Consider the following 11,319-nt stretch of genomic DNA (forward strand, 5'->3'; position numbering starts at 1 on the left):
AGCAGACAGCCGGTGCACCCAGCGCTGTTTGCTTGCCTCTATTCATTTAATAAATTGTAGACTTTAACTGCAATTCTATTTGGGACTCAGTCATTTATTACACACACCCAGACTTGGGCCTCAATGTTAACCCTTCAAATCCCTTATTGACACGAATTGCTAGACCATTCTTTTGCAAGATACAAGAACTATATACGCTAACCACTCTGTTTCTCTCAGACTTGTGGTTATACAAGGGTATGTAAGACAGGTCACATTCCATCATGCGGCCCTAGCATTGTTCCGTATTGACACAAATCAGATGAACACATTTCACAGAAGAATGGGGGTTTGCTTAATCCCAAAGCGGGGATAGGTTATGCATATATAGGCATACTGGGAAACTTCACGCATATGTAACTCTTCACTGCATATAGCCAAAGTTGCTGGCGATAACCAGAGCTGGTAAGAGAGGACGACCCCACCACGGCGCCTGAGGGAAGCCCGCCGACAACCCAAAGCGGCGGCTGGAGCCCTTCCTGCTCTCTGCGCTACGGCTCCTCCCCTGCTCGCCGTCCCTCCGAGGACTCCGCTTCCCAGCGCTGCCCGCGGGGCCGAGCGGAGGAGGGCGGTGCGGCGGGCGGGCGGTGCCTGGCGCCTGGCGGCTGGGGCGGCGATGAGGGGCGGCGGGCGCCGCGCTGCTCTCCTCGCCTCCGGGGCCGCCTCCCGGCCGGCCCCGCTCCCCCCTCAGCCGCCTCGGGCCGCGCTCCCTCCGGTTCCTCGCAGAGGTGAGAGGCGGCCGAGGGGCCGTGGTTTGGCTCGCGGCCCGCTGGGAGCCGCAGAGCCCACGGGCGAGCCCCGGGAGCCGCCCGGTGACGCGGGGCGGAGGCGGCAGGAGGGGGCCTCGGGGTGGAGGTGGCGTGGGGGGGAGCTGGGCCCTCGGCGGGGGCGGCCCCCCTGAAGGGGGTCGTGGGGGCCTCTGCGGGGGGAGCGCAGAACGGCTGCCGGGGGAGGAGGTGCCCGCAGGAGCTGGGGGGCTGGCAGCAGCTCTCGGGTGCAGGAGGAGCAGTAGAAGGTAGCGGAGGGGCACGGAGAGGTGCGCTCAGAGTGCTGGCAGCTTGTATAGGGTACCAGAAGATTTGTGCTGTAATATTAGCTTTTTTGAGAGAGGCGGTGTCAGACATGTGTCACAGAATCACAGCTTGGGTCGGAAGGGACCTTTAAAGACCTTCGATACCAAGCCTCCCTACACCTCCCAGCTGAGCAGGCTGCCCAAAGCCCCATCAGCCTGGCCTTGAACACCTCCGGGGATGGGGCATCCACAGCTCCTCTGGGCAGCCTGTGCCAGGGCCTCACCACCTCATTGTTTAAAAGGAAAAAAAAATCTAGCATAAGTCCAGTTGAAACATGCTCTCTTTCAGCAAAACTATTGCCACTTTTCCTGTCACTGCAAGCCCTGGTAAACCCGGAGAAAAAATCAGTCGACACATTTAGCAGACAAAGAGCTCTATAAATGAAAGCTGTTATGACTCAATGGGAGGGGTGTTAAGTTTTAGAGTTACTTGCAATGAGTTGTATGTAGTTCATGTATGTAAACGCGCTTTTTTTCTTTTCTCTCATCTTAAATCTAACATGGACTTTGATTTGGATACTACATCTAGCTTAGTTTAAGTCACTTCTTTAGAGACAATAAAAGGTAGCACTTATCTAGCAGTGTCACAGCATAACTTCCTTTTGGTTTAAATGATAAAAAGCATTCAAGTAAACACCTAAAGAAAAGAAAAAACAGTTTCATTAACAGAGAGAGACAGGGAGGTTTCAAGTAAGTGTGCATTTAGAAGTAACAGAGCATTTTTGATAACAAAGATTCTGTCAGAATGCAATCAGCAAGGTGTATGGTGATGAGATGAACTGAAAAGTATCCTTGAAATAAAGGTGGAGAAGCCAAAAGCATCCTGTGGGAAGTTACTAACACAATAAGCAGGGTGGGTCTTGATCTAAGGAGATCTAGGATGTGTTAGGTACCAGCATTGCTTTTTCACCCAGTTACTGGTGAACCAACAAATTAATCCTGAATGTTAGATCTGTGTAATGTGTGTGTACCTTTATCTGCACGCCTGGCACTCTCTGCTGGATAGCGGTAGGAGAATGTGTAAAGAGAATATAGTTGAGGGATTCTGTGAAGAGCCAAACAATTGTTAACAGTAAGCAGCACAAACTGCCAGTGTGTTGGAAAGGTCATGTTTTAAAAGTTGAGAAACATCACTTAAATCAGGTTTCTCCTATTGTTGTTACTTGTGGTAGTTTTATTTCTTGTGTATCGGGATGCTTGTCCTGCACGGCTCTCTAGTTATATGAACACACTTAAAATTGATGTGCGAGTCCTGGGTGGTATAGATTCCCTAAGAAAAGAGAGGACTGGTGGCTTCAGATGTGTGCTGTAACCAGGGAACCAAAAGGACGCAGCTTTTTGTTGCAACTTCCATGTGGCTTTTCTACGGTGAAAGAAAATTACCGTATCGCATGATAAACCAACTGGGTGAAGTTTCAGAGACCTGTTTGTCACTTCCAGGTTTTGCTGCCACGCTCCTTAGGAATTCATACGATGTGAGAAGAGTTGATATCACTCCACTGGAGCAGAGGAGAGTGACTTTTGATACTCATGCCTTAGTGCAGGATCTGGAAGCCCACGGTAAGTGATGTCTGTTAAATAATTCACAGAAAAACTTGGAATTAAAGTACTATAGTACTTCAGTACTAAAGTACTAAAATCTGGTGCAGGCTAGGCATCTGATACTTTTTGATGCTTCTGTAACCATACAAATTAAATCTTACATTAAATTTACCTTTTTTTGTAGCTGTAGGTAAATTTACATAGCGTCTTCCAGCACGATATATCCTTAATACCTGTTCTTTTATTTAGTGAATGTGGTTGTCTTTTGTCAGCTGAAGGATCTGTCTAGCCTGGGGTTCTGTCCCTTAGCAGGACTGCGAGTCTTTGTCTGCAGAAGAATGTAAAAATGGGGCAGATGAGTGGCACATTTCTCGTACCTTCTAGGTCTCCAGCTGCTCTCACCTTGGAGGTCTTTTGTGCTGGGTAGGAGTTTTGGTGACCTCCAAGTGAATTCCTTCTGTAAGTTCATTAAGGCCCTGAACTACTCTGGGCCGGTTAGTACCCACAACGTCCTTTGTCATGGAGTTTCAGAAGGCCACTCATTGTGTGGAAAAATACTTCCTTTTGTTTATGTAGAACCTGGCTTCAACTGTGTTAATTTGATGCCCCTCAGTCCTTTTGAAGGAAGGAGGAATGAACATTTGATCTCTCACGTCTCTTAAGATTATGTAAACGTATGTCATGTTCCTCCATCATTATTTTTTTTCAAACAGAAGATTCTTAGTTCATTGGATTTTCCCAAGCAGTAGCTGCCTCATAGGGGCAGGAACAGAGCTGCTGGCATTACCTGACAACTGGATGTCCCATGGATTTGAAAACTGACATTACATCTATTTTATTCTCTACTCTTTTTTTTTTTTCCTAAATAATTCCTAAAGTTTGGTTTGCTCTGGTGATCCTCCTAAGCATTGAGCTGATGTTTTTGTCAGGCTATCAATTCTCTGTTACAATCGCAAGATCTTTCTCCTAAGTGACAGCTGCAGCTTTATCCAATTGAGTTAGGATTTTTTCCATTGTTAAGGTCTACTAATAATGTGTCTTAGTACTTAGAAGACTCTTAATAGTACGCTAATGTATTTTTTTTTCTGTTTTTGTTCATTTCATGTGTGTCTGACTTGTCAGCCCCTAGTTCTTTACATCTCTTCTGGAATTATTGTTAGAACTGATGTTGTATTTGTCACTTTCCAGTACTCGAGGAGCCAGGATAGCTTGTTAGATGTTACTTGTCCTGAGTACTAATTCAGCTATTTCTCTGTCTAGTTCCTTTAGAACGTAAGGTGAAGTCTGTCTGATGCTGGTCTGCTGTTGTAAAGCAGTTTATTAATTTGTTCCATAACTACAACAGACCCTTTAGTATCACAGTGACAGGGCTGTAAAGGTAAAGTTAAAAGAAATCACAAAAAAGGTAAAGAAAAAAGGTGAAAAAATTATTTTACCTTTGAAAAGGTAAAAGAAATCACAAAGCTAAGGGATGCTTTTAATGTTTGTCAGACTTGCTGCAGACAGTTTTCAGGCTCTGGTGTCTTAACTCTTGCATGTATGAATTTCTTCACATTTTCTAAACTTCCAAGCAGCAAGTAAGAATAGAGGAAAAGCAAAAGAAATAGCAAGAACCTAAGCAACCCTGAAAATTTAGAGAAACTGAAGCGATGCAACCACACCTCTTAGTGGAAGAAAAATGTCATAAAGCATGAGAGCTTTTGTAATAATACAAGCCAGTGGTACAGTTAGAGTCCTGTACTTCAGAAGAGTTCACTGATGTTTTTCTTAATAATTTGCTTTGAAAGCATATTTCAATGAAAAGTTAATTGATCCCAAGCTGGGAAATGGAGCAACTGAAATACAACACATCAGAGAGATTGCTGGAAATAGATTGTTAGGGTCCAAGCCCACAGCACTGAATCAGATTTAACTGACGTGGCAGCTTTTTTTTTTTTTCCACTCTTTACCATACATCATCTTCAAACAGTTCAAAATTGCACTGAGCTATCAACAAAGTGTAATTTTTATCCTCAGAAAGCACACATCTTGCAGCCTGAATTGTAAAGTCAATAGATACAGCAGTTTTCAAATGAGTTTTACATGTATTCACACCTGTGCAGGAAACTTTGAATATATGCAGACTCACCTTTTAATTTTATTATTCTGTAGGATACGTGGTGCATGGCCAAAGGTAAGTTTGGGTTTAGTAGAATTTGCAAAGGTTTATAATAAAGTAAAATTTTGCTCAACTATTTTTATAACGCATTAGCAGTTAAACAGTACAGAAATTTGGTAGTCCCATCAGCTGCTTGCAAAGACTGTTTCAGTGTATTGAAAGTTAATGATCTTCAGGTTTTTGCAGCATTGTCTGTTTTTTAAGTAGTGACATGTCACACTGACCAGCTTTCACCATCAGTTTTCAGTAACTGTGTGATTTCCCGTTTGCTACTGTAACTATGTACAGCACTTCAGTGTCCCGATTTATTGTGGACCTCTTGCTCTACTCGTCACCCAGCCTTCTAATGTTACCTTAATTTCTCATCCTTCACCTGTTTTTCAGGCTTTGCAAAAGAACAAGCAGAGACCATTGTATCGGCATTAATCACCCTGTCGAATGTCAGTTTAGACACAGTCTATAAGGATATGGTTACCCAGGCTCAGCAGGTAAGAACTTATTTATGGTGTGTATAAATATTCAGCACTGTATAAGTATAATGGCACATGCTTGCATATTTAAAGAACAAGTGCAACTCTCTATAGTACTATAAATAGCTTACTGAGCTAGGTCTCAGGGTGATGCTAAGAATACCCTCTGTCCCCCTCTGCTGTGCTCTCATGAGACCCCACCTGGAGCCCTGCCTTCAGCTCTGGGGTCCAAGAAGGACATGGAATTATTAGAGCGAATCTAGAGAACTACATGGATGATGAGAGGGCTGTAGCACCTCTCCTGTGAAGACAGTCTGAGGGAGTTGGGGTTGTTCAGCCTTGAGAAGAGAAGGCTCCAGGAAGACCTTACAGCAGCCTGCCAGTACCTACAGTGTCCTGCAGGAAAGCTGGGGAGGGACTCTTTGTCAGGAGTTGCAGTGATAGGACAAGGGGGAATGGCTTTAAACTACAAGAGGGTAGGTTTAGATTAGATTAGAGGAAATTCTTCACTCAGAGGGTGGGGAGGCAGTGGAACAGGCTGCCCTGACAGAGAAGCTGTGGATGCCCCTAAGTGCTTAGTTAGGAGCTGGATTCAAACTGCCAACTTGTTTGATAAGCTACTGAACATTCATTGAAAATGGAAGGACAAATCTGAATTTTTTTTGTTTCACTTCATAAATGCTTAGACTAGATACCTCTGGCTTTTTTGCTTAAATTCAGAGTTAACATAAAAGCAACTGGAAAAAACACAGTCTGCTTTTCTCAAGTCTGTCAAAAAACAGTTGCAGCCATGAAATTCTATGATTCTGTCACTTTCCTGTTGGAGACCCTTCATGTTTTTATGCTTTGCTGTAGCTAATTTCGTAAGTTTAAACATTAAAATCTTTTCTTATTGGAAAGTGTGAAACTTAATCATTGACTTTTTTTTGTTGTTTCTAAGGAAATAACTTTACAGCAGATAATGGCACATTTGGACTCCATTCGAAAAGATATGGTTATTCTGGAAAAAAGTGAATTTGCAAACTTGAGAGCTGAGAATGAGGTACTAATAAACAAGCATTTTTAAGTAAGCAGTTAAATTGCAGTTCATTTAGTGTAATTAAATTGGATTATATTTGTTGTATATTTCTGTGGTGCAAAATATTTACATAGAAGTAATTATGGATGCTTTTTACCAGGAGTTGAAATGTTTATATGTTGCAACTTCTGGGATTGTATAAAAGTATATTTAATTTCATACAACTTGTTTAATTCCTCTGGAAAGAGAAAAAAATGGTCACATCTTGTAATCACCTTCTGTATTTTTATTTAGGGATGATTCCATTAGCCTTGTCACCATTAAGAGCATAATCCAGGGAGAACAGTCAGCCATTTCTTTGCAACAATTTAATTAAACTGGTGATTTAGACATGTTTTAGTTTTGCCTGACAGCATTTTAGTGTTTTTCTGCTCTCTTTAGTCTGAGAATCACAAGATCTTCATTGTAAGTCTTCACAAAATGATTCCTTTGCTTTATGAAAAATTTCCAGCAGATCATATCTGGCTGTATAGATATACTACACAGAATATAGATAATCTATAGGATATAGATTAAATAGCCTAACTAGCATAACTAGGAACAAATTGCTCTGCTGAGAGAAAAATTGTGGAAGAGTAATCACTTACAGCAGTAACACAGAACTGATTGGCTTGGCCAGCATTTTTCTGACTTTACTAAAAACTTTTTTTCCTCTTCATCTAGAAAATGAAAATTGAATTAGATCAAGTTAAACAGCAGTTAATGGTGAGTAAACAGCAAGTAGCTATACACTCATGCTGGGGGAATTAAATAGTTATTTTCTTGATATTTTTTTTTTGTTCTACAGAATGAAACCGGTAAAATCCGAGCTGACAGTAAGCTAGATATAAACCTGGAGAGGAGCAGAGTGACAGATATGGTAAGCTGGTCTATGAAGATACTCTGCCCAGTTTTATGTCATTTGGTAATGACATAAATTGTAATTTATCTTTATCTACAATTGTAATTTATCTTTTATCCACAGTTTACAGATCAAGAAAGGAAATTGATGGAGGCAACTACAGAGTTTCATAAAAAAGTAAGTAGTGAATAAAAGCCATTTTATATTGAGCAGGATAGTTATACATTACATGTTGCATGAACACACAGCTTTTGAGAAGCTTAATAGATACTTGAATGTAGTAAAACAAAATGTCAGCATGTATCACATACACATGTTGTACGTGATTATTGCTTCAGTGTGGGGGATTTGTGCAAAACATCACCCAAGCAGAAGGTGTACAAGACTCATTCCCTCCCTTCCAGAGTGCCTTTGTGTAGGCTGTTACAGGTGGGCATGCACCAGCATGCTGCTCTCCCCAGTGCTAAGGGATGAGCTGGTCAGCCCTGCCAGTGGGATGGTTCAGATACCTACAGCCAAGCAAGTTTCAAGGGCTGGCAGTCCTTAAAGCCTCCTTGAAGGCACTGAAATCTTAAGAGGCTGATGATGGACGTTTCCCATCTTCAGCATCTCATCCATTTCCCAGATATGGCTCGTGAATTCTTAAAACTTTGTTCAGCAAAAATTCAGGGGTACTATCTGCACATTGTAGCATGCCTCCTTTAGGAGGCACTTGGCAAATCAGAGATAAAACTTAGGTCATACAGATTTTTTTTCTCTTTTTCTATTCCATCCTTAATATCCTTCCTGGATTGTATTAAATGCTGTTCTGTGTTTTCGAAGATCACTTAGGAATTAAATATTTTACTTCACTGATAGGTTGGAAATTTCTCTTTCTTGTTGCTGGTAGCATGGTATTTCTGTTTGGTTTTGCAAAGCTTGAGATCATTGTCAAATATATGCCCTCTCTTAATGTTTCAGGATTCAAGTACCAACAGCGTTATTTCAGAAATCAGTAATAAAATTGACACTGAAATAGCTTCCTTAAAAACACTGATGGAATCGAATAAACTGGATACAATACGTTACTTGGCAGGTATGTGATAGGCAAGGAGGTGAGTGCCAGTGGAGTGTTTTGGATGTGTAAATTTTTTTTCAAGACTTACTCAAGATTACTCGCCAAGTGAATTCAAAAAGTCAGCTGCGCAGCAGCTGATAACTCAAATTTGGTGGGGGCTTCCCCCCCCATGATTGAAAGAAATGGAACACATAGCACAGAAGAGGTGAGAACACAACAAACACTGCGGTTGGTGTATGATTGTGCCCCAACCTGGGATTAGGAGGACCATGGACATTAAAATAAATAAATAAATAGGTTGGGAAAGAAATCAAAATACCCTGTCTACTCTGACAGTTTATGTGGCAGGGTTGCTTCAAAAGTTTTCCAGAGATTGCTTGAGAATGTTAGCAAGCTTTGAGGATTAGCCTAAGAGTGAGCAGTTCCATCTCCTATTCTGACTTCTACACAGCTTCACTGTGGCAGTACTTTGTAGAGTTCCTCTACAAAGCAGAACAAATTTAAGTCTGATTTGTGATGGAGTTTTCAATGTGTAACCAATGCAATCTGTATTTCATTTGAGCTGGATAAGAAGGCAGTTACACATTATATTTGGAAGTAAGAACAAGTTCAGAGGGAAACCTAGTTACATTTGGAAAAGAGAACAAGTTGAGAGGGAAAACACTGGTTCAACAAATCTGGAAGACAACTCATCAAACTTCAGAGATGATATCCTAGTGTCATGTGAAATGCTTGTTGTCATTTTGCTCAGTGGAAAATCTTTTTAATCATGTTTAATGAAAGACCTGATACAGCCTTCTATTTTGTAATACAGTTACTGATAGATGGGCAACAACAGTAAAAATCACTGTAGTCTGTTGTGCTCTGTTATCCACTGTGACTCAGATGTGTTCCTGAAAAAATGGTTCTGCAGGCTGCTAAGTAGTTTGACCTCCTGTCTCACTGTCTAGGCAGTGCTACCATGCAGGATGCTGCACCTGAGACAAGTCATTGTTTTCCAGAATTTTCACAGCTGTAACAATAGAGGAAGTTTCAGAAGTAGTACTTTAGTTATCCTTCTATATGTTTGCAATTAATTTCCTGTATTTAAAAGGTGATATGATTTAGCATTCATCTAATTACTATTTTTTTTTTTTTTTAACAGCTTCAGTATTCACTTGCTTAGCAATAGCACTGGGATTTTACAGGTTCTGGAAATAGATGTAAATGGAATGAGTGCATCAAATACAGCTGGAGAAAAGGCCACCCAAGCAACATCAACTAGATGATCACAGTTGAGCTTAGATAAATTTGGTACCTTTTTGTTTTGATACTCTTAGTGTGCACTGAAGTGTTTTCTGACTTTGTAACACTAAAGATCAAAATAATTGAGTGTGGAGTAGGCAACTAATAGTAATATTTCATTGTCCCCTATTGAATAATGTATTTATTTCAAAAGATTTCCTATATAAAATTAGCAAGTGTTTCCTAATAGGTTTTAGAATCAAGTCTGTTGTATTTTAGAACACTTCCAGTGCTCTCAGCTCCACTCAAACTGGAGATACTAAATACTTGACATACCCATGAGAATATGGGACTACTGTTTCTAAATTAGTATTACCAACACAGGAGAATTCCAGCAGATCTACCCTGACCAAGCAACGTAAACTGAAAAATAGGAGCTGGATGTTTGCCTTTAGTCTGTGCCTGTTTTTTGTGATGGGTTGAAGCTTGGCCCTTTCGTTTTCTATTTTCATAAATAAATATGAATATATATATATATTTATATATATATATATATAAACACACTCCAAGGCCTTTACTAAAGAATCCGTGTTCTTCTTGAAAAATGGTTTACATACAGTTAAAATCTCATGTAAAATGAAAATGTCTCTACAGATTTAGTTATTTTTAATATCTCTTACAATCTCTGTAACCCCAGAGGCCAGTTCTCTAATGGGATAATTTCTGTCCTCCTCTTTCCGAGGGGAAATGCCTCTGTTCTCACCAACTGCATACAACCCTGGGACTGACAAGTGCTCTTAACTCCTCCCTTCAAGGAGTACCAAGTATTTCCAAAAAAACAGTTGTGTGTTTTCTGGATATCAGATCGGGCTTGTGGCACAGAAACTCAGCACCTCAGATAGTGCCAATGTGGCTCTGGTTGTCCTGCTCCCATCTCCATGCTCCTCTGGAGTGGTCCATAATGCTGCGAGGCAGGCTCAACCTTCAGGTGATGATCCCTCCTCTGCTTTCTGCAAGGCCTTCACAGCTCTAGTTCCAGAGATGGGATGTAAAGGGTGGATGCCTTCCCTGAAGCAGTCACATCTTGAGTACAAATGCCTATGCTTAGGTAGATTTCTTTTAATAGTAATAATAAAAAATAAAAAAGCCCTTCCTGGACTATACTTTATCAGAGTAAGCCCTTTATGGGGTACAGAGTTTATAGTGCTGTATAGTGGCAACTTTTTTATTGCAGTTCTGTTTGCAGTTGAACTTGCTGCTATCCTGCAAGTTCTTGTATTCAGTGCATGACATTATGTATTTGCCATCTACATTTATGAAAATAAAATTAATCTCTTACATTTGCTGTCTGAGAGACTTTAATACAGATTACCAGATTGTAAAAATGTGGGGTCTATAATGAGCACAGTGCTGTTGTGTTGAGAAATGAGGCTGTCTTTTCTGTTGTGCTAGTGACATAGGCACAGGAGCCAGCAGCAAGAACTTCAGGCAGTGACTTGTCTCTTGTAACTGTTGCATATACAAATCCATCCTAGTATGAGCTATAACTATTTCTGAAGTTCGCTGAAAGACCTATGTTCATCTTTTGCACTATTCCTACATGAGAATAGCTCCAGCAGTGATGTATGAAATTTTATCTACTACAGCTTCCTACCACCTACACCTTGAGGAGGGCTCTGGAGACTGGATTTCTCCTCTTTGTAACAAGGCTTATGTTGTTCTGTAGCATGCCTCTCCCACAGTCTCTTGTGTATGCACACAAATACAATTTGATTTTTTTCCAGTAACTTCAAAACTTGCAGAGATTGTTTCCTTAGGTAGCTAAGAAGACAGATGAG

General features: G+C 40.9%; 1 protein-coding gene across 1 annotated transcript; it reads left to right on the plus strand.

Moving 5' to 3' along the window:
• The first annotated feature begins 623 nt into the window (after nt 1-623).
• Nucleotides 624-10,821, plus strand: CCDC90B (coiled-coil domain containing 90B). Its single transcript, XM_084302131.1, has 9 exons — nt 624-767; nt 2,552-2,671; nt 5,196-5,299; nt 6,222-6,323; nt 7,023-7,064; nt 7,147-7,218; nt 7,324-7,377; nt 8,161-8,275; nt 9,402-10,821. Exons 1-9 carry the CDS (start codon nt 656-658, stop codon nt 9,455-9,457), a joined length of 777 nt encoding a protein of 258 aa, XP_084158257.1. The 5' UTR covers nt 624-655; the 3' UTR covers nt 9,458-10,821.
• Nucleotides 10,822-11,319: the final 498 nt, after the last annotated feature.

Source organism: Netta rufina (genome assembly GCF_964035555.1).
Source record: "Netta rufina genome assembly, chromosome: 1".
NCBI classification, from domain to species: domain Eukaryota; kingdom Metazoa; phylum Chordata; class Aves; order Anseriformes; family Anatidae; genus Netta; species Netta rufina.

What these genes read in the sequence shown, in the direction of transcription:
- CCDC90B (XM_084302131.1), top strand. Translation starts at nt 656, where the DNA reads ATGAGGGGCGGCGGGCGCCGCGCTGCTCTCCTCGCCTCCGGGGCCGCC. An exon ending in CCCTCCGGTTCCTCGCAGAG is followed by an intron (nt 768 to 2,551) that starts GTGAGAGGCGGC and finishes TGTCACTTCCAG; the next exon opens with GTTTTGCTGCCACGCTCCTT. An exon ending in ACTTGAGAGCTGAGAATGAG is followed by an intron (nt 6,324 to 7,022) that starts GTACTAATAAAC and finishes CTCTTCATCTAG; the next exon opens with AAAATGAAAATTGAATTAGA.